This window comes from Dermatophagoides farinae, chromosome 6 (genome assembly GCF_024713945.1).
Source record: "Dermatophagoides farinae isolate YC_2012a chromosome 6, ASM2471394v1, whole genome shotgun sequence".
NCBI classification, from domain to species: domain Eukaryota; kingdom Metazoa; phylum Arthropoda; class Arachnida; order Sarcoptiformes; family Pyroglyphidae; genus Dermatophagoides; species Dermatophagoides farinae.
The window spans coordinates 2,463,784-2,488,012 of record NC_134682.1 but is presented as its reverse complement, the minus strand read 5'-3'; the positions used below and the strand labels follow the sequence as shown (position 1 = coordinate 2,488,012).

Genomic DNA, 24,229 nt, shown 5'->3' with positions numbered 1-24,229 from the left:
GACATTGTTTGAAAGACAAATTTTTTACTTCATTATTGAGATTCATACAAACACACGCATCGATAACCTTAACCTTAGATTAATAAATAATAGAATGATATTGAAAAGAAATTGACGTTTTTTTTCTACACACACACACACACAATGAATGATGGAATCAAAGAATGTACGACACAAAAAAAAGGAATTTAATTATAATCGATACAAATACATAATGTGTTTGTATGTGATAAGAATTGTTACGATAAAGGGGTTGACAATAGATGATGATGATGATGATATATAATGGTTTTTTCTCTCTCCTTTTGTACCATATAACCGAATAATAATCGATGTTTTTGTGATACACAAACACACACAATAGATTCTAGTCTATGATTCATCGAAAGAATCATTCATGAATCTCAGACAAGCCTATTCAAATATTGTTTCTAACATCAGCAACAGCAGTAGTAGTTCTATATGTCAACAAATTTAATTACACATGTATTGAATATTATCTAAAGAAAAGAATGATGATGATTATGATGATGCTAAGAAGAATCATTTTTTTTTGGCGTTTCGGTTCTATAAACCTAGTTGTTGTTGTTGTTGTGGTACTGAATCAACAACAAAAAAAAATTCAGTGATTAAATGAGCTATATCCACACACACACACACACACACACACACACACACACACACACACACACACACACACACACACACACACACACACACACACACACACACACAGAGTAGTCATGGGGTTAATACACACACATATATTAGTATTTTGTAAAAAAAAACAATATTTATGGATCATCGACCATAAACATCCAAAAATCGAAAAATGTCAAAACATTGAACGGAAATCAAATTTTGTTTCTGAAATTATATTCATTAATAGTGAGTTTTAAATGAATTCATAAAGTTTTTTTCCAAAAAAGTAATTGCTAAAAATTCAAATTGATTTGAATTTTTTTTTAAATAAACCATTAAGCCAGAGAAATGATGCAAATCCGGTTACTAATTCCTATCATCATTCTCTTTATAATTTCCATTATCATTTGTGGAAAAATTATAATCATTATCAAATGGATTTCGATATATCCAAAATAAGAAAAACAAAAAGATCAACGTGAAAATTAAAATAAAATTTACATTTACCATTTTCATACAACAACAACAACAACAACAACAACAATGAAATTGAAAAGTACTTTCCATAAAAGAAACTAAATAAATGTGAAATGAACCATCATCATCATCATCAATGAAATTATGTCGTGTGTGTGGCACAAGACTTACGCAAATACATACACATAGACTATGATCATCATCATTATTATCAATGGAAGAATTTTGTTCTTCTGCAAATTCTTCTTAGTGAATAGTGTCAAGTCTGAACATTGTGTGTGTGTGTGTGTGTATGTGTTTATCATTTATTTGGTTTTTTCTTATTTTATTTTATTTTATTTTTTTTGTTTAGCTAGTTTTCCATATAAAAGATTTTAACACAAAGTTTTCTCAATCTCTCGTTCTCTCTCTCTCTCTTGCTATCACTGTTCATTGATTATTTGAGTATATAATCTCAAAATGAATGAATGAATGACCCTCGGGCTTTTTTTTTTGGTTTTCGCTTGTTTAAATACAGAAAAAAAACCTGAAACAACAACACAACAACAACAACAACAACAACATTGAATTGAATTTCAACTGAAACAGTAAACACATTGTGTGTGTGTCTGTGTGTGTGTTAGAAGATGTGCCAAGTCTTTATGCGGCTCTCTCGCTCTCTCCAGTTTACAACTATCGTTAGCTTTTCATCAATGAACCAATGTGAGGAACCAGGAAAATTTTTATTTTATAATAAAAAAAATTCAATCCAAAAACACACACACATAAAGAAATAGAGTAATTGTGAATGGATATTTGGCGCGTTTGGACAGATTGGATGATTGGGATGTTTTGTTGTTGTTGTTGTTGTTGTTGTTTCTCTTTTTTTTCCTCTTTCTCCCTTTCTTTAGTTTTATGAATGAAATGGACTTGTTATCGCCTATTTTTTTTTTGCTGGCTATCTTAATATCCACATAACATCCGTCTAATGAACTCGAAATAGTGATGATGATGATGATGATGATGACTCGTGGCCAAGTTAGCCATTTTCATCTTTTGATCCCGGCTTGTTTTTTTTGTTTTTGTTCGTTAGTCATTTGATTGTTTTAATGTATACACATAATACATTCGGTCATTGCAATGATGATGAAGATGATAATCGAAAATAATAATGGTATATATAAACGACAAGAGAAAAAAAAATATTTAATTGAATAAATTAACTGGTCACCGACTGACCATCCTTTTTTTCTGATGATAATGTCGATGAAAACATTTCCGAGATATTATCTACCTAATGCTTGTCTATCATAAAATGATATATATATGAAGGACGACTAAACGATTGTTCATCGGCAAAAGTATCGATTGTTTTTTTTCATCTTATGGAACACTCATTGTTTATGGTGGTGTTTTTTTTTGAAATTTTTATTTTTTCATTCAAACATTCAAAAAATAAATAAATGATGATGACGACAAAAAAAGGTAGAAGAAAATCATACACACACACACACATTTTATACTACATCGAAAATATATTGTTGGATATCGAATGAATTTTGGAAATGAAAAAAAAAAGATTTAAGATTGATAACACATTATGGATGGATGTATGTGGGAAATCATCATTGATATTTAACACGACTGACTCATCATTCGTTGAAATAAGAAGCCCATTCATGACATGAAGCCATGAAAAATAGAGAGAGATGAGATTGATCATGGCTACGACATGATTTCAATTGCAAAAAAAAAAATTCAATCTCATCATCATCATCATCATCACAATCAACTTGACCACCACCACCACCACCACTCTCTTTTGATCAAAAACGAGAAAAAAAAATTTGACTCAAAATATTTGATTCACGATCCTGATTTGAATTCGAAAGATTCGTTAGAAGATCGTGTGTGGACAAACTATTCATCTCATCTCATCTCATTCACTATATACTTGATATGCATGGTGATTGATTGGTGATCAAAGAAAAAGAAAGAAAGAAAGAAAAAAAATCAACTTCAAATCTATTCCAATATTAATAGTGCTGCTGTTGCTGCTATTTCTTTTCCGGTGGATTTATTTTTCATTATTCACTAAAAACTAATCAATATGATTGGGTCCATTTTTTTCAGCATGGAGTGAGTAAGATATATTAAAATGATATTCGGTTTCATTCACAGAATAATTGATTTTTAATTGTCCTAATTCCAAATGGTCACTAGCTGATGTTGATATGGCCAGCAGAATTTAATTGATTTTTTGTAATTTTCAATGTCAATGGCGAATGTATAAACCAAAATGGAATGGATGATCAAAAAAAAATTGGCTCAGTATGGAATCATATTGGCCAAAATCATCCATACGAATAAATGAACAATGAATAAATGTCGCCACATGATGTTTGTTGTTGATATTAAAGTGTCGACAATTGATCATCATTGAATTCTATCACTATCATCATCATCATTGTTGTTGTTGTTGTTATTGTGTATGTGTGTGTGTGTGTGTGTGGAAAATGGAAAAGTTTCACTTTCATCCACAATATTCTGAGAAAGCAAAGAAAAAACCCATGATAGCTATTAATTTCAATTTCAATATAATACACATATATATAAAAGATATCCATTATCTATCAATATCAAGTGATGTTGTCGTTGAAAATTTTGTATATTCATTTTATATGTCTATGTATGAAATATTAATGGTCAATTTCTATCTGAATGAATGAATGAATGAATGAATGTCCACAATGTTCATTGTGATCGATGTGATTTTATTCGATCACATCACATTACAAATAACAACAACAACAAAAATTCAATGAAAAGAAAGAGAAATACACACACACACACACACACACACACACATACACAGCATCCATCAAGATGCTAAGAATGACTGAATGAGTGATATTTTGAGATAGAAAAACAATGATGATCAGATCAAAGAAAAAGATTTAAAGACTATGGACACACACACACACATGTGGAGGGTATCTGATCATCATCATCATCAATTAAGTCACCACTGGGCATATGTATGCTGTTGTTGTCCATTTTTCAAATGACATTTTAGACAATCTTTCTCTCTTGCTCTTTCTCACTCAATAAGGGGCAGAAGTTAGAATTTTTTCTCTCAAACAAACAACTAGTATGCCTAATTTGCTTGCCTATGTGTATGTCTGAATAAAAAAAAAACAAAAATTTATGAAATAAATAAAATTCCTGATTCAAATGATGATGATGATGATGATGGAAAAAAGTTCAACAATTTATATACAGCAAACACACGATTATCATCATCATCTATTGAATTCTCACGGTGATGATGATGATGATGCTATGTTATTTTTTTTACATTATCGATTGGATGATTGGTCTTAGGAGGTCCACATCATCATCATCATCATCATGATCGTTTGACAAAATGACATCCATACGAACGAACGAACGACATTCTTCGATATCCAGGTAGAAAAAAAAACCATGCTGGTATAATAAGAAAGAGAGGCAACCGGCAGCGTGACTTGAACACTGCAGTGTATTCAATGTAAAGAATAAAAAAAAAAGAAGAAAAAGATTCGATCTATTCATCTTGTCGAATTGGTCGTCGTCGTCGAAATCTTCGTCATTTGGTTTCAATGATGATGATGATGATGATGATGATGACAACAAGTAGTTTGTATTTTGGTATGGATGTGTGTGTGTATTTGGCTTCTACAAAAAGACAATTTGTATAAAGTTAATGATGATCGAAAAAAAAGTCATCGAATCAAAACAACAACAACAACAACAACAAGTGAGTGTCTTCATTCTTACGAACAAAAATTTTTTTTTTTTCTTCTTCTTCTCATTTGAAATTCAGTTTTAGGCATCAAAACTATTGAGACAAAAACAAAACACAAATATTAATGATGCTATTGACTTGAAATGTTTGGTTGTCGCTTCTTTAAATTTTTCGATTCAATTCATCATCATCATCATATTTGACCAGAAAGAAGAACTTTTTTTTAAAAGAAAAAAAAAGTTCAATCGACTTGAATATTGTCATCATCATCATCATCATCATCAACATCATCAATATTATCGACAAACGACAACAACAAACAAGGTAGATTCAAATTGCTATTTTTGGTAGTGGATGATGATGATGATGATGCTTATAGCACGACATTGACCGTCGTAATATTATTATTATAAATGCGACATCAATTCAACCATCATCATCATCATCATCATTTTGATGATGATTCGAAGAAACTATGTAATTAAGTGGTTGATTGTCCACACACACACACACACATCTTTTCTATAGACTAAGTGTGCTGTGTTGTGTGTGTGTGTGTATACGCCTAATATTCAATCAATTCAATCAATCTTGTCATATACACATATTATATGTATGTATGGTATAAATAATTATTCATTCTAGTTTTATTCTATCATGATTGCAATCAACCAAATTGTCTGGCTTGACTTTAATTTAATGATGGTGGACAGTTGTTGTTGTTGTTGTTGTGGATGACAGTGTGATGATGATGGTGGTGGTGGTGGACAGTGGCTTTTATTGAAAGAGAAAAAAAATAATCAATGCACGTTAAACTGGTTAAACTGAGTTGGATATCAGCTAAAATTTTTTACTACTATAGTATAGTATGTGATTTGCATCTTTGTTGTTGTTGTTGTTATTCATTGATTTAACACTTTACTTTCTGCTCTGTCGGTAGATTCGGCAGAATAATAAATAAAAAATCGCCCATGGATTTATGGCCAAAATTTTATTGTAATAAAAAAAAATAAACAAAACAAAAAAATCTAATTGTCATTACATGAATCTTTGAATATAAATAAAACACATATAAAGTATACGCACACACGAACATCATTCGGGTATTATCATGTCACACACACACACACACCTACAAACACAAGCGAAAATTATCAAACATAAACCCGGTTGATGATGTTCACTCATCAAACAGATAGATAGATGGATGTAGAAAAAAAACAGAAATTATTGACCATCAAAAACAAGAAAAAAAAACGACAAGTCGGCCTCGGATCAAAGGCCATCACCATCATCATCATATTGATGATGATCAATAACATTCTTTTTTTTGTTCGGTTGTTGTTGTCGTCATGATCATCATCATCATTCTGGTCATCGTCGCTCCCAAAAAAAAAAAAAAAAATAAAGATGACACTCATCTAAATAGCAACAACAACAACAGAGAATGTTGTTGTTTATAATAACTGGCTGTAGTTATTTTTTTTTTAATTAACATGCAAATATGGCAGAGGGTCAGTCAAAATAACAACACACGGGGCAAATCAAGGTGCGTCACGAATCTTATTATTATTGACAAAATCCAACAAACAAGGTAAAATACCAACACTGCTGCTACTACTATAGTACCATCACCAATCAATGATTATCCATATCACCGAAGATCATGAAGAAAATTGTGACCTTTAATATACACATAGAGAAAGAAAAAAACAATCATTTTTTTTTTCTTTGAATCTAGAACAAAAAAAAATTGAAAAGAATGAAATCGAATGTAATTAAAAAAAAACTCGGTAAAAAACAGAAATAATTGACAAAAAAAAAAAACAAAAAAAATATTTGTGGTAGTGTCAGCCTTGTCATATATAAATATAGTCACCCGTCGTCGTCGTCATCGTGGTCGTCTTGGTTCGAAAAAAAATGAAAAAAAATGGCCACCACCTTGATATCATCTTTTTTTTTGTTCTTTATTGGCTATCACCATCACCATCACCATCATCATGATCACCATAAAGAAAGATTGTCGGGATGGACATTCATATTTTTTTTTATATATATCGAAACATATTGTGTCTATTGAAATTCATTTTTTTTGATCTTATTATTATTATAATTTTTCGACCAAATATACTTTATATTATTGGGTGTGCCTGATGGCTGATCGGTTGGATAATCGTCATCATCATCATCATTGTTGTTGTTTTGTGATCATAGCTATTCATTCTCATTTAAAGTGTTTGAGTGATTTTTTTTCTGAAGAAAAAAAAACAGAGACCAATAGGATAGCCAATTGCTAATTCTATAAAACATCACATCATCAGATTGAATGAAAAGCATATATATATACACAGCTTATTAATATCAATTGAGAATCCATAATGAAATCTTACAGAGAGAAGAAAAAAAATATTCGTCACAAGAAAAAAAAATTGTATATGCCAAGAATAATAATGACGACGACGACGACGACGACAGCAGCAGCCGCAGAAGCAAAAAAAAAAATTTGTTAAATCTTTCTTTACCCTAGAAAAAAAACAAGCGCCCCATTCAAAATAAACATCATTTTTCTCTCTCTCTCTCTTTGTTGTTGTTGATGCATCTTATATAATCTATATCTTAGCATACGATCAGCATCTTTCAACACCACCACCATCATCATCATCATCATCTTCATCATACAGAAATTTGAAGAGAGAACAGAAAAAAATGCCGAAAACTGATTTATAGAATTAGAAAGGCAAAAAAAAATATTGATGAACGAGCCAGTGTGTGTGTGTGTGTGCCATATATTAAAAAAGGATTTACATTAAATTTCCTCTCACTCTATATGTGTGTGTGTGGATTTTTTTTTTTTTTTTTTTTTTGATTAAGACAAACATAACATAAATCAATATGTGTTTGATAATATATACACTAAATTCCGTACAAAAAAAAACGCATACACACACACCACACAGCACATTACCACTAAAACAAATAAAAAAAATTTTTTTTTGTTCAAACTTTAAACCAAAATTATTTGGTTTGTCAACTAATTCAGATGAAAAAATAAATGAATTAACGTCATTTGTGATTTGATCAAATGATGTATTGCCTAGAATAATGACTGATGTGTGTGTGTGTGTTCATTACTTATTCTGGAAGAATTCATGCCAGGAACGAAAAAAAAAAATTTCATTACGAAAATTCTTTTACAAGAATCGTCGTCATCGTCGTCGTCCTAGTCACAACAACAACAGCAACAGAAACAGAAGCAAAAAAAAAGCCACAAGTTATCATCACAACCAAATAATAATAACAAGAATTTCTCATTTTTTTTCTGTCATCGGATTTAATGTTTATACAGTGGGAGGGGGGAAGTGGAGGGAGAAAGAGAGTGGTTAACTATTATTAATACATGTGGAGCCATTCATTTGATTGTAAAAGAAAGCCAAAAAAAAACGACGACAACGACATTTACAAACAGCAGCAGCAGCAGGCATGCAACCAATTTTTTTTTTTTTTTTTTTTTTTTGGTTTCAAATCATTTTAAAATTCTCTAGATTTTTGTTTATATTTGCGTGGTGGTAATGGTGACTGTTTCTCTCTTAATAAACAATTTATTTCATTTCATCATACAAATTGCACACACACACAGACACCAAGGGAGATGGCATCATCAATGAATGAATGAGCATCTTGAATTTATCAAATCAAATGTAAAAAAAAAAATCGACTTTCACTCTCTTTTTCTCTAGCTATACGACATGTTGAATGGAAATAACAAGAATTTCAGGGGAAAGCAGGGGGTTAAATTTCAGTTTCAGTTTATTATTATTATTCTTATTGGACATTATTGGCTTTTAATGTTGTACTAAAAATAAAAATTCGAAACATCCAGAGCCAGAGAGCGAGAGAGAATGTCATTACCGGATGTTAGGAAAAATCATTATGACTTGATTTAATTTTTTTTTCTGAAAAAAAAATTCTTCATTCCATTTTCCATCACATTCTACAACATGCAAACACACGCACACACAAATATTTTTTTCTGGTGTCTTTTTCCAACCTAAAAATTCTATGAAATTCAAAAGTCACAAAATCAAGTCACATCAAACCAGAAACAATCAAAAAGAGTGGAAAAAAATGCCAGAAAAAAACTTTAGACATAAAACAGGACCAATTTGGACACACCGTCGTCATCTTCAAAATACCATATACAGAGACATATCAGTTTAGATTCCATTATATATGTTTAGTTTGGTTGGCACACGCCGCATCAATTTGTTCATGTATTCTGTATGTCTGTGTGTATGTGGACATATTACATATCACATACACACACACACACACAAATATTAGGCATAAAAAGTAGCACGCGTCTGAACATCATGTCGTGTGTGTATCTCTATCTATCTCACTTTTTGCTTGATTTGATTTTTTGATTGTAGGGCCTGACCTGACTCTCTTTCCAAGTATATCTGCCCTATCTCTGTCTCTGTTTTTTTCACTGTTGTCGCATCATCATCATTATGAAGACGAAGAATCAATTTCAAAAAAATCTATCTATCTGTGTGTGTGTGTGTGTATGTTTGCAGCGAGATTTTTCATTATAATTATGAATTATTAGCTTTTTTCTTTCTTTCTTTCTTTTTCTTCCACGCTCTCTATCTTTCTACTTAATTCTTTTTGATTTGTCTAATGGTTCGAGACGACAATGAAGAATAAAGATGATGATAATGATGATGTTGAGTAATTTATAACTTATTGATACGAACATAAAAAAAACGAAGTAGAATCATGAAGAACCAGATAAACGATGATGATGATGACAAGAACATCCGACTATCAAATCTATCCACTCACACACACACAAAGAATGTGGATTTTTTGTTCATTTTCAATTATAAAATTCGAAGCAACAAAAACAAAAAAAAGTATAGCCATTCAACGATATTCTTTACTTTTTTTATCTCCCTATTTACTGGCTCCTATTATAAAACAAAGAATAAATTGGAAAAAATGTCATGTCATAGTGTTAGATTGATTGCAATGTACACACACACACACACACACAAGGACACCAATGTAGTGGCTGATCTGTTTTTTGTATAATAAAACTAATATAATAAATACGGACAGAGAGAATTTAAAAAATAAAATCCAGACAGTGAAAATGACAAAGATAAATGTCACCACATTTGTCATTTAACATCCCACCAGATGCACACACACACACACACACACTCACACACCCATTTGACATATTGACAATTGTAGAATGTGAATCAAAAAAAAAAATTCAACCAACCAAGGTTAGCCAGAAGCCAGGTTTTACAATTCAATTGGCTATTTTATTCGTTGTTGTGTGACACACATTAGTTATATTTTCATTCATTAATTTGTGAATCATTTTTTTCTGGTTTTATTCATTTTTTTGCGAGAATTAAATTTACTGGAAAAATATGGTGGATGGATTAATCAATAAATAAATAAATAAATAATGATAACGATGCTAAATTGAGGCCATTTTTTCCATCATCATCATTCAGCTGTCAACCGACATTCATATATATAAGTTGTCAATATTTATGCAAAAGTGTCCTCTAGAGATTCCATCATCATCGACCAAACGACACAAAAAAATGATTATTTTGAATATTACCTTTTTCGCTACACATTGGCAGAATATTCAATATTGAGAGTGGAAAAAAAGAACCAAAAAAAAAATCGATTTTCGATCCAGAAACAAGAACGTGACCGAATGAATAAAAAAAAACAAATAACCAATAATAAAAATAACCAGAAATGATGATAATAAGATTGGTGAGATGATGATGATGTAGATTTGTTTGAATAACAGTCACAATTTTCATAATTTTTTTTCCTATTGCATCATCATACTATTATTGCGTGTATTTTTATTAAATTAATTTGTGATTAATTGACATGGTATAGAAGAGGAAAAAAAATAAATGTTGTAATGGTCGTAGTAATCGAGCACGTGTCCAAATTACACACGTAGTAGGTATAGTAAGTAGTAGCTAGTAGGCAGAATATTCTGTATTACATAATAGCCTGATATCGGTGTGTGTGTGTGTATAGAAAACACACGAGGCAAACAAACATTACACTTTTGAATGACAAATTGGGTTCCATTATATTCATTTCACACACACACACACACACACACACACACACACACACACACACACACACAGTAGCAGCAGTTTCTCTCTTTTTCTCTGCAATGAATGGATAAGATATGGATAAGTATGTGTGTGTGTGTGTGTGTTCAATTTAAAGTCAATGCAAAGTATTGTATAAAACAAAATAAAGAATGCCCACTTATATGTTGTCATGAATTATTCGGGCTTTACATTCTCTTTTGACTTATTATGATGATGATTATGGTAAACGTGAATAATAAAAAAAAATGAGAGAGAGAGAGAGAGAGAGAGTGGATGAATAAGTGATTATCCCAAGTGGACAATTTAGGTTGTCATCTTTTTTTTGTATCCTGCCTGTATGAATTGTGCATGCATGCATGCATGTGTGTATGACTGCCTGCCTGCCTGCCTGCCATCATAATCATCATCATTTTACTGATTCAATTTTTTTTTCATTCACATATACAGAAGATAACTGAATCACAAGAAAAATTGTCAGTTACCCAAAAAAATAGGATTTTTTGCCACAGCCAATAATAATAATAATTTGTTCGATTTTTTTTTTCATTCGTGAATCATTTTGATAACAAAAAATACACATACACACTGAAGATGAAAAAAAAGGGGAAAATCACCAAAACTCATTCATTCACTGGGTTCCAGCAAAAAAAAAAGTTCCAACAAAAAACATCATCATGATTCCCGATGAAACCAGATGATACAGGCAACAACAACAACAGCAACAAAAAAATGGCAAAATATCTGGCATTGTCCGATTAACATAAAAGGCATATTAATCACACACACAAACATCATACACCAAAAGAAAAAGAATCATGATGATGGAAATTTTTCATAAATTTTGAAAATTTTACAAAAATAAAAAAAATTCACCCCATCTACGGTATTTATTATCTGGATGTTGGAATTTTCCTTTGTTGTTGTTGTTGTATATTTGACTTTTTTTTTCTTTTACTCCTCAAAAATTTCCATTTCAATCATCAATCCCAAAATATATCAATAGTGATAGTCATTGACCATCATCATTGCCAATTGTCTTTGTCTCTATCTATTATCTTACATATCGATTCATTGCCACTATTTATCTTCTACACACATCTTTTTCATACTTTACCAAACGAAACCAAACATTGAATTTAAATCGATATTTTACTAGAAACAAAAAAAAAAAATGCAACGTACTATCATAAAGTTTGCAGCAATGAAAATTCAAATGAAAATTTCCTCAAACACACACACAATTCCATCAATGATTTATCGGATATATCCATCACATGGCTATACAGACCATACAGATCAATGAACAACAACACCATTGGATGATGGTGATGATGATTACATCACGAAATGTGAATCAACGAAAAAAGTGAATAGAGAAAAATAAAGAAAAAAAGAAACAATAACGATAACGGCAATAACAAACAAACAAATAAACAAAAAAGGTTTTGAATATTTTTTTTTCTTTTTGGCATCCTCAGTGATAATCATCTAACCATCATATTACATATTATATTCTAGCAACAACATAAGGTGTTTTTTTCCACTAAGAATTTCATTCAATATATGTGTCTGATGGTCATCTACTAAGATGATGATGATGACCAACCATTAGAATAACGGAAAAGAATTTTATTTTTTTTTTTTTTTTTAGTTTGATATCAAGAAAAAACAAACTTACCATGTGCTATCCAACCATGATTACAATGTGCACAATGACGCATCAATGGTTTTCCTGGTGTAAAACATTCACAAAGACAATTTGGTGTTGAACAACGTAGCACCTAATCATATTAACGAAACAAAACAAAACAATACATTGATTAAAAACCATAAACCACATCATGAAACATATATTATGGTGTTCAAAGTGTTAATGTTTAAATATAAAAATAATAATGATGAAGAAAAAAAATCTAATCAAAAGGATTGCTCTTTGTGGTCATCATCATCATTATTATTATTATTATTATTTTATTGTTGTTGTTGTTGTTGTTGTTATCAATAATTCAATATACGACAATAATAATGATAATTTTGAATCCAAATGACCATCATCACAACTTGGATAAGATCAAATATTTGTGTGTGTGTGTGTATGAGTGTGTGCGTGAAGAAAAAAAAAATTTGATTTTGATCACTATATCAATGGAATAAATGCATGAATGAATGAATGAATGAATGAATGACTTGACCATCTATGATGATGATATCCATAATTGATGCGTTAGAATTACATTAACAACAACAGCAACAACAATTGTGTCTTTGAATGCCTATTTGAATGTAAACACATACACACGCATTCAAAAAAAAACCGATCGATCCAACAAAGGAACAATCTATCGCACATTCATATGAATAAAGAAAGAGACAATGGGAAATGGGTAATGTATGTGTGTGTGTGCCTGAATATAAGTAATGGAACCATTCCCAGAACATTACATAAGATCGACATACACACATACACACACACACGAATATGGTATTGATGAGATGGCCAGAGAATTATCTGGGCCAACAGCAGCAGCAGCAGCCGCATCAATTTCAAACGTATGTTTTGATGATGATGCTGATGATGCTTATGATGGTTACCAACATAAAACAAGTCGATTTATTTTATTTTTATTTCATTATTTTTTGTTCAACTCATTTTATTCTACCATTTCAGCTTTTTTTCTCTGGACCTTCTTATTGGACACAATCAATCAACAATCAAACAATCGTAATTCACAAGGGATGTGGTCCTTAGTATTTTTTGTTTTCCACTAATTTGAAATTTTTTTTTTGTTGTTCATTTTGTTCAAATAACTAACTTGACCTTTTACCTTTGTTTATATGAATGGGTCACATCATCATTGAATGGATCACACATTCAAAATTGATTATTGTTTGTTGTTTAGAAAATAAAGGGGTTAACATCCAAAAAAAATCCATATATATGAACATTTTCATTCAAAAATAGTGAATTTTTTTTCACCAAAACACAAAAAAAAATTCGATAGAATACCCATATTCACAAAAGCATTGTGAATATGTAAATGTCAAATATAAAAAAAAATGTCGGCAAAACATCACAAGAATCATCATCATCATCATCATCACAAACATTGAAAGATGGAGAGGAGAAAAGATCATAAAAATCGTACACAACAATTCGATGGACCATAATCACAATGTGTGTGTGTGTGTGTGTATGTATGCGTTTGAGACGCTACCGCATATAAATAATGTTTTTCTTTTTCTTCTTTTTTGTTTTTCATTTAAATCATACACACATACATTACATATTTTGTTCCGACTAAATATTAATAGATGCATCTATATAACATATAAAAGTCAAAAAAATCATAATCGTCACGATGATTATGATTATTGTGATTATTATGAGACACAATTCTTGACTGATGTCAATGACTGTTTTGTTTTTCACTCTTTTTCTTCTTCTTTTTTTTGTTTGTTTGATAACCAAATTCGTGTGTATGTTTTTTTTTTTTTTTGTTTATAATGGAAAAAAAACGGAAAAAAAATCTGTACATCTGGTGTGATTTTCATCAATGAAATCAGAGTCAAAATCCTCTCTTTCTCTCTCTCTCTCGAGATTGAGAAATGAAAACGAAAAAAAAGCCGACCAGATCCAACGAATGTAGTTAAATCTTATATGTACACACCAGAGATCGAGAAAGAGACGATGATATTGGTGGCCACAATGGCATACATACACACATCAGAGAGATAATCAAAAGTCATTAAATTGTTATCCATGATGATAATGGCCAAAAATACAAGTACTACAACAACAACCAATCAACCAACATTATCATCGTTGTTGTTTATGACCCTATCATCACCATCACCACCAACACCACCATTAACATCAGAAAAAAATGTTAATTAAATTGCCATTCAGATATAAAACTAAAGAAGCATATAAATACGGGCTAAGGATGTCACATACACACACAAACCATTGAGTACATCGTAAATAGTAGCCAACAACAATCACCAATGTGTTAAATAATCATAATTACCTAAAAAAAATAACGGATTCATTGCTTTGGTCATCTCTCGACCATCATCATCAACATTATAATGAAAAAACAAGCCCATATATAAGGCGCAAACACACACACTCACACGTATAAAACACAAAAAAGAAAAAAAAAAGATTTTCACCACAAACGAAATATAAAAAATCGCCAATTGTCCGAACCCACATAACGAATACACATATAATTGAAATCTAAATCAGAGGTAAAAAAAATGAAACTAGAACAACAACAACATAAACAAAATCTATGGATAGATAAGGTGTGCAAAAAAAAATAATAATAATAACAACACAAATGACCATTATATTTTATGGATCCAACAACAACAACAACAGCATAGAGTTTTTATTTCTGGCAAAATTTACCATTATGATTAGGTAACTTTTTACTTTGATCCAAAAAAAAAAAAAATCTTGACGTTTTCTCTCTCTTTCTCTAACTCGCTGTGTGTGTGTGTGTGTGTGTTTATTTGCAAGCACTCTATGAATAAAATGCCAAATCTTGAAATGTTGAATTATTCATTATCATTCAAAAAGGGCAACAGAAAAGATCGGACCAAAAAAAAAAAAATCTATTTCATCTATTTTGGTCAAACATTGAATATATATAATATGATGATGTACACTTCAGCTACCACATACTTTATTGTGTCATTATTAATGTCATCATTCAGAAATTGAATGAAAAAAAAAATACCCGGGTAACGTACCCGATTACATCCACACACACACACATATGTATTAACCCATTCACTGGTCCTCTGTGTGTTTTTCCGTTTTTCTCTTTTTTTTTCTTTTTTTTTGTCGATTTTTTTCTCTCGAAGGCATCATTTGGCCATTATTTACTATTGTTGTTGTTTTTGTTGAATATTGTGAGTAAAGCTAATTAATAAATGTCCATTTTCTGTTGTCCAGTTGTGTATTTTGTTATTGATGTTGATGTCGAATGCCACTAATTTCCCAAATGTATTGTTGTTTTTGTTGTTGTTGTCGTTATATTTGATGGTCAATATAGTCAGACAACTTTTGGCAGAGCGTTAATGTGTTAAATAAATTAAGATTCTTTGCCAATTTTTTTTTCGCAAATAAATATAACTTCAGAAAAGCAAGAAAAAAAATGGTATGCAAGAGTTGTTGTTGTTGTTGTTGTTGTTATCTAAACATCATTTGTTCATCGTTTGTTGTTGTTGTTGTTAACAATAATGATGACCGGCTGCCACTGATTCAGAATCATGAATTCATTTGCTTTTTTGTTTTCTTTTCTGTTCACTTTTAGATCATCATTGATATTGAACCGACCATACTAGCCTGAATAACGGGCCATTAGTTTTTTTTTGTTGTTGCCTAGCGTTAACAAGCAATAATCAGTACAGCACACATACACATAGTTAACAACAATACCAAAAAAAAACGTCAATATTTGATTGAATCCACAAACATCCAAAACAAAAGTCCAGTAGGTTTTAGTCTCAATGACAAAAAAAAAATCGCACAATGTCACACACAAATATATAGTGTGTATACACGAATTAGATTCTAAATGAAAAGTGAACTGAAAATGAATTCAATGTTAATATTAAAACGGTTAATGGAATCGATCGGTCATCATATCCGAAAAAATAGAAAGAGAAACAGAGAGAGAAAGAGAGAGAGAGAGCACCAACAAACGAGATCTTATCGATCGATTGATTGTTGTTGTTGTTGTTGTTGTTCATTTGCTTGAATGGCTAAAAAAAAATGTTTAGACATTGATTGAACGGTCACTTGTGAAAAAAAAAATCCTTTTTTTCCTTTGAATATTGTAATGGAGGGTGTCAAGTGGTTAATAATGGTGGGGACAATACATTCATTTATTTGATGACATATATCTTAATCTAACTGGATCTCATCATCATCATCATCATCATCAATATTCATCCAAATGAAAAAAAAGCCATAAGCCTAAATGTGGCCACACTTCATTCGTGAATTCGAATGGTCAAATATTTGTCCAGTGCTAAAAACACATACACAAGAACGGACAAACGAACAAACGACACAGAAATGAATGTGGAAAAATAAATAATAAACACTGGTGGCTAGCAATAGCAATAACAGCAATGACAAACATTTATTTAATCAAATTCAACTCTTTTTTTTCTCCTGATGTGTGCATGTGTGTATGCGTGATGAATATAAGTGTGATAAATGCCAGATAATTATTGTTGACAAATGTCATTATCTTGAAATGTTCAAAGACCAGAATTTCTTTTTTCGATTTGATTTAGTTTAGTTTTTGTGGAAAAGAAAAAAAAACCACTAGAAAAATCAATGAACCATTTCATGACACTATTTCGAAGGCCATTTTTTTCCTAACTCTCTCAGTGTGATTAATTAAAACAAAACAAAAAAAAAAAAAAAGAATCCGCAAATAAATAATGATGACCAACCGCCACCACCACCATAGCAATCACATTTTGTCAATTCAAGCAAATCATCCATCCATTGTTGAGGATGATTCAAAACAACAACCAGAAGCTTGAAACCGAATAACAACAACATAACAATAAAAATAAAAATTATTCAAAAAAAAAAAAAAAAAACAGAATGGAGACAAGACAAGACAAGACAATCGACATTAGCATCACACACCGAAATAACATTGAATCGCCTTTTTTTTCTTACTATTCTTACTATTAGCAATCAAATCATAGACATAGCAATAAGCTTCATTTTTTTTTCATTGACAAAGAATGGCGCTTGAATTTTGTTTTGTTTTGTCTATTTCAATATTTAATGTATGTGTGTGTGTGTGTGTGGACACACAGTGAACAGTGGACAGATTGGTTGGACAATAATAATAAATAAGAAGAAGAAGGAGAAAAAAAACAGGTAAGAATAATGGACATTTGGTATTTTGTATGTGCCGTAAATTTTTTTTTTTTTTTTTTGAAAGTTCTCTTTGTTCATAAAAAAAAAAATTTTCTACAATAAAATAATAAGCCAATAGATAAACTTGAACAATCAACAACAACAACAACAAAAATGCAACCAAAAAAAAAAAACACAAACAAGAATCATCCGTAAAAAAAAAAATATAAACAGGAGACAAACAAGCGACGGCGACACAGGTATGATGTGTGGTGCATACATACACACACACAATGGAATGCAATTGTGTTGGTGGTTGATTGTGAACAGAAAAAAAAAATTTTTTTTTTTTTTTTGACAAAAAAAAGATGGATTAATAATTGCCATAAACCAAACGAAACAAAAAATAAAATAAAAACAACAACACCAGCATCATAGAGAATAGGTAGAGAATAACTATGATGACGAAAAAAAAAATTGTTAAGCTTATTGTGTGTGTGTGTGTGTGGTTAAATGGATGGATGGATGGATGGATGAATAGATGGATGTTTGGCGACATGTGGCCGCATCTATTCAAGTGAAGCAAGTTCACATTTCTCTTTCTCAATTTACACATACACACACACACACACACACACAAACAAAATATTTGAAATAAGAAGAAAAAATATTTGATTGTCATTCCATCATCATCATCACCATTGTTTGTCCATTGTCGGGCTGTTTATATCGTCGTCGTCATCATCATCGTCGTCGTGCAATGTGTTTTTGTCTATATTGACATATCATTATTATTATGGAAACACAAACAAACAAACAAACTAACAAACAAACAGAAGAGAAAAAAACTTGTACAGTTTTTTTTTTGGCAAAGATGAAATGTGTTTGAGGACAAAGACAAAACGAAAAAAAAAAATTCTTCAATTTGTTGTTGATGAAAATATTCCATTTGATATGATTGCCATTCACATTATCATATGGATATGAATTTTGTGCTTATCATCATCATCATCATATTCAATAATCATTGTTTGATCATCATGATCATCATCATTATTATTATTATTAACCATGTAGCTCTGTCATATGATGTGTGGTCAATTATAGTTATTATTATTATGCGATATGCGATAATCTATTCAGATTTATATTTGAATGAATGAAAATCAAAAAAAAAAAAAGAAAAAGGATGAAAACATTTTTAGAAGAGGATTGCAAGAGAAAAAAATCACTAATTATTGACAAGAAATTGCGCATGAATAAATGAATAAATGAATGACATGTGACAAAACACAAACAAACAAACAAACAAAAATATCAAATGTCCACCTAAACAATATTATTATTATTGCATAATTTTAATGCTGATATGTTAGTGTAATATCAATCTCTTTTTTTTGTCCATTTAATATACGGTGGTCATCATCATCATTTTTTAATCATGATTAAAACGTGATTGGCTACACATTTTTTTTTTATTCTCTATACATGTCCATTGTTCATCAATAGATCATCATCATGTTTGTGGTCATCTTTTTTTTTATTTTGATCAAGAAAAACAACAACAACAACAAAATGATGTAGTCGTCCATCATCATCATCATCATCATCATCATCAGTATTCTCATCAACGGACATTGCAGATTTGACAAGTATCAAATGAAGAGAAAATATGAAACAAGAATGAGACATGTTGATGATGAGACAATGGTGGTTGATGTCAATTTTTTTTTTATTTTTTTTTTTTTTGATTGAACGAAGAGAAGAAAAAAATTGAATTTTTTTCTTCTTTGAAATCCATGTTTTAATTGACATTCAACACACATACGCACACACACACACACACACATTGACTGACCAAACAACATGACAAGTGAATTTTTAAAAAAAAAATTTCTGTTTGATTATCACATACAAAGGAATTGAATAAAGAAGAGAACCATAACGACAACAACAACAACAACAACTACACTTCCCAATCTACAAGAAGAATTACATTTTTTTTTTTACTAACCTTATTACATGGTTTTAGAGGACGACCCCCCTTTTACAATGACCATCACCTTTTTTTTCTTTTTGATTTCAGCCATCAAACATCGACATTTTTTTTTTTTGACTTTTAAGAATATGATGATGACTTTAACTTGTATTGTTGAAGTTTAAGTGTTTTTTTTTCTTTTGGTTGCAGGAGTTTAATTAACCCCTAACCTTTTATTCCAATTTTTTTTTATATACATCTTTATTGTTGAGGGGCAAATGCTATTGCTAAAAGTCAAAGCAAAATACATTAAACACATTCTATATGTGGTGATTGTCATGTCAAATGTGAAATGTCAATGAATTCTATTTGGTCTCTATCTATCTGTCCAGATGTGTCGATTTTAAGTGGTATAAAAACAGCAACAGCAACTAGACAATTGAATCATCATCATCATCAAAGAAAATAACAAATATTGTAGAAAAAAAAATAGAATAAACAAAAAAAATCAGGTAATCCAAATGGTAATGTTTTTTCTGAGTTCAATCATCATCATCAGATGATGGCACATAGCGATCGCTATTATAAATAAAGACAGAGAGAGAGAGAGAAAAAAGGTAAACAACTACATTTTGACATTGACAAATATTGTAATTGCTTCAATATTGTAGTTGTTCGGCCAATCGAAACAAAAAAAAAACGAAAAAATTCGAATGAATAAATAAATATTGGTGGTGGTGGTTTTTTTTGTTCTGTGAACAAAATGGTCGAAAATTGACCACCACCACCAATAATAATAATAATTTTGGCTTGTTGTTCAAAGTTTTTTTTTGGTCACCAAAAAATTGATTGAATTTGATGACAACCAAGTACGCGATCAAGTGTGACCAACACACTGAGCAATCATACACCAAAGTGATCGTCAAGTATCGAAAATCGATGATGATGATGATGATAATAATGATGATGATGATGGGCAACCACCCTGAAAAAAAATCAGAAAGACCCACATACCACATTATGGGTTCGAAACATTTTATTTTTCTCGATGATAACCATATTTGACTTTTTGACTGAAATTCTTTCTTTCATTTTTTTTTCTCAGAGAAAAAAAAATTGTACAAATTGATTACTCTATTTGTCTATTCTAATTACATTTTGAAGAGATAAAGAAAAGAAAGAAAGAAGAAAAGAAAAAAGCAAAGTTCTTAGAGAAAACTACAATTTTTTTTCTGATCAAATTTACAAATGACAATCATTGAATTCAATATGTTGAATTTTGTACATTTTCTTCTTCTTCTACTTCTTCTGCTTTTTTTCCCATTTCCATTCATTGGTAATAATCACAAGTAAACAATAAAAAAAAAATACCGATAACCAGAAGCAGCTTGTTGATGTATTCTTCAATATACAAACACACACACATACTCATTCATATATAGAGACTACTTGAATATCGACGTCGCTAGACCATGATGATGTTGACGATCAAAATCATAATCATAATCATCCAGAAAGATGAACAATGACAATTGATGAAGATGGCCATCATTTGTGCCATTTTAGGTTTAGGAATTTGGTTGATTGGACAACAACCACAGCCACAACAACAACAACAAATAAGATCAGAGGATCAGGCTTTTGTAAATTTTCAATGTATACAACATTAATTCAATCGAGAATCGATCAGTGATGAGAAATAAATGAAAACGGAATAGAAAATCCATCAGACAAACAATTACAATGGATTTTTTTTTTTTTTTTTGGTGTACTTACTCACTTACCGTAGTACGACATTGTTTGAATTGTTTTTGAAGAATTTTTTTTTTGTTACAAATTTTGTTACAAAAAAAATTTGTTATCAAAATTTGACCGATTTTAAACAAAACAAAAAATGCCCACCCTCAAAAACCTATTAATCATTCATTCATTTAGTTGATCATCATCATCATCATCATCATCGATGATTGTCTATTTAAACATCATCAAATGGTGTGGTATTGACCATCTGTGTGTATTGTGTATAGGTCATTCAATTGAATGAAAATTTTTTTTTTTTTGACAGTGGATGTAATGTATAAAGAAGGAGGGTGCACATATAAACATTTGGCACCATTTCGGGTCCATATAATCAAAATGAAAAACAACATCAGTCAACTTGTTAATGAATGATTTTTTTCCCATTTCTTTTGAATCAAAGAAAAAAATTAGATTCGGATTGTTTAATGGGTAACAAATGATTTGGGCCAATCACCCAAAATCTTTCAGTTAGTTAGTTGTAGAACACAAGTTTATATTATAATTAATTGCCACAACATATGCATGTGTTTGTGTGTTTGTGTGTGTGTGTTTGACACATGATGTCAATCAATATGATCAAGAAACTATGACCTTTTTTGACACATAGTTGTGTGTGTGTTTACATAGACTTTTCATAAATGAACTAGATAATTTTTCTATACAAACACAACATATAAACAGAAAAAAATGACCGAAACATGTTGTTTAAAGTGTTAAACACATTTGTTAACGATAATGATTTTCACTTACCAGATCCATTGGTGAACGCATCAATAATGGTTTATTATTGATATTGCCGTTGTTCAATGAAGATGGAAAATATGACGATGATGATGTACGAATTGGAAGTGGAAGTGGCGGCAATGATGATGATGATGATGGTGGTTGTATGGGTGTACAATTAGATGCTGCAAACGGAAGTAAATGTTGCATTAGATCACGGTGTAATTGTTGATTATGTTGTGAATGATGATGATGATGATTTTGTTGTTGTTGTTGTTGTTGTTGTATAGCTGCTAATGCTAATGGCGCCAATTCTATTGACATTGGTAAAGAAGCATTTGTAAAGTTTGATAATAAATTATCTAAAAATGTTGATGGTGATAATAATGTGGATGAAAATGGTGGTATTGGTGGTGGTGGTGGTGGGCGTTGTCCGGCGTTATTATTTAGATTATGATTACTGATACGTTGATGTAATGATTCAGACACTATACTATTACGACGATGATTATGATTAGTATCTTTACCTAAAGATGTTGATGACAGAATCGTTTGATTATTGATGTTGTTGTTGTGGTTGTTTGTAATCGAAGAAGTGTTTGATGATAATGATGATGATGATGATAGTGATGATGATGTAGGCGGAGGTAGTCGAACATTATTATTCAAACTAGTTATGTTTGCTGCCGTTGTTTTTGTTGTTGTCGAAGCTAAAGATGTTTGTTGTTTAGATGCTGGCGATGACGCCTGGTGTTGATAGTGATGATGATGTGCCGCTAAAGCCGGAATAGAAACAATTCCTGAAGATGATGATGACGATGATGGTGATGAAAGTAGTGGTATTGTTTGTTGTCCTGATAGAATATTCACTGAATGATGATGATTCGATGGCACTAATGGTGTTATTGATGATAATGTTGATGTTATTGATTGTGGTGCTTGTGGTGGTGGTGGTGGTGGTGGTGAACAAAGTTCTTGGTTTGTAACACCCAAAGAATGATGATGATTTTGCAAAATCATCGATATTGGTGATATAAAATTGGTAGACATTGAAACGGAATTTTTATTCGTCGTCTTCTTAGTCGAATCTACTTCCGGTTTTGAAGTTTCCGTTTTCATAATATTCCTTATAAAGAATGGAAAAAAATAGAATCAAACATTAAAAAACTTAATCAAGTATGATCATCATCATCATCAGCGAAAAGAATTTATTGTAGTCGAAGAATATGGCTCTAACTCCAATATGGTTCTGGATTATTCTTTGACACATTCTGATCATGTTCGTTTGATATTGATATGGTTAGCCTACACAATGTTCGTTTGTGTGTGTGTGTGTGTGTGTGAGTATTTGTGTTTGTGACTTTTTTTTTCCTGTTTCAAATTCTGCCCAATGATAAAGACACACATACACACACATAGTTTGAGTGTCTCTATCACATCTTTTTTCACATTTAAAGTCTTTGCTCATATAATAATAATGCTTTACTTCTTTCATATCATCATCATCATCATCATCATGATGCATAGAAATAGATGATGATGATGACGATGACGATGGCAATAAGACACAAATATACATTGGAAACAAAAAGGAGTGGCCAAGAAGGATGCAAACACACCTTTTTTTTGGACACATTCTTTACTCCACACACACACATAACATATACAATTGCTAAAAGTGTGACAAAATATAATACTTGTAAGTCACATTCGTTGTTGTCGTTTTTATTTTCTATTCAGTATTTTTTTTGTATATATGTGTGGTATACGCGAAC

General features: G+C 30.8%; 1 protein-coding gene across 2 annotated transcripts in view; it reads right to left on the bottom strand.

The window, feature by feature from the left end:
• Window positions 1-24,229, bottom strand: part of LOC124493662 (uncharacterized) — a 75,088-nt gene that overhangs the window by 25,640 nt on the left and 25,219 nt on the right. For both annotated transcript variants that reach the window (XM_075731886.1, XM_075731887.1), the window contains exons 2-3: window positions 22,482-23,580; window positions 12,734-12,836 (exon numbers count right to left, since the gene is read on the bottom strand). In XM_075731886.1, the coding sequence (XP_075588001.1) occupies window positions 12,734-12,836; window positions 22,482-23,580 (1,202 nt within the window). The remainder of the gene's footprint in view (window positions 1-12,733; window positions 12,837-22,481; window positions 23,581-24,229) is intronic.